The 694-nt window shown below is 36.0% G+C and overlaps 1 protein-coding gene across 1 annotated transcript in view; it reads left to right on the forward strand.

The window, feature by feature from the left end:
• The window catches only part of NRCAM (neuronal cell adhesion molecule), a 193,714-nt gene that overhangs the window by 152,396 nt on the left and 40,624 nt on the right, over positions 1–694 (forward strand). Inside the window, exon 13 of the mRNA XM_006774857.2 lies at positions 148–291. Coding sequence (XP_006774920.1) covers positions 148–291 — 144 coding nt within the window. The remainder of the gene's footprint in view (positions 1–147; positions 292–694) is intronic.

Genomic DNA, 694 nt, shown 5'->3' on the forward strand with positions numbered 1-694 from the left:
TTCCTCAGTTCTTGATCTTGTCCTTCGTACTGGATATGCCTAGATCAGTCTGTATTTGTTCTGCTTACTATAATGTAGTCCTCAAGCTTTACATATTCTAAGCAAAGAGGAATAAATATATACTTTTTTATTTTTACACCCAAACAGTTGCCCCTGATGACCCCAGCAGAAAAATAAATGGAGATACCGTTATTTTTTCAAATGTTCAAGAAAGATCCAGTGCCGTGTATCAATGCAATGCCTCTAATGAATATGGATATTTGCTGGGAAATGCATTTGTAAATGTGCTGGGTAAGCTCTTCCTCTATTGAAGACATGGCAGATTAAATTAAGGACTTCTGTTGTTTTCCAATCATTTTGCAAAAATGCATTGAACAGCTACTATGTGCAATGCTGGGTTCTTGGAACTAACAGGGATAAAGAAAGATGAATAAGATACAAACCTTGCTCTAAAGGATATTGCAGTCTGCTCTTAATGTTCTTTCATAACACAGTGTTTGTCATGGGCTATTCTTCATTGTACAAATAACCAAATGGTCAGGCTGCTCTGTTCACAGATGGTTAGACCAACTATCAAACCCCTCAATAGGAAAATGGCATTGAGTTGCCATTAGTAACAGAATGTTACTGCTGTTCCATCCTAGAAACAGACAACTTAAGTAACAGTTCTGATTTTTTTTAAAATAAGTCATTA

Source organism: Myotis davidii, unplaced genomic scaffold (assembly GCF_000327345.1).
Source record: "Myotis davidii unplaced genomic scaffold, ASM32734v1 scaffold125, whole genome shotgun sequence".
In the NCBI taxonomy this organism is placed as follows: domain Eukaryota; kingdom Metazoa; phylum Chordata; class Mammalia; order Chiroptera; family Vespertilionidae; genus Myotis; species Myotis davidii.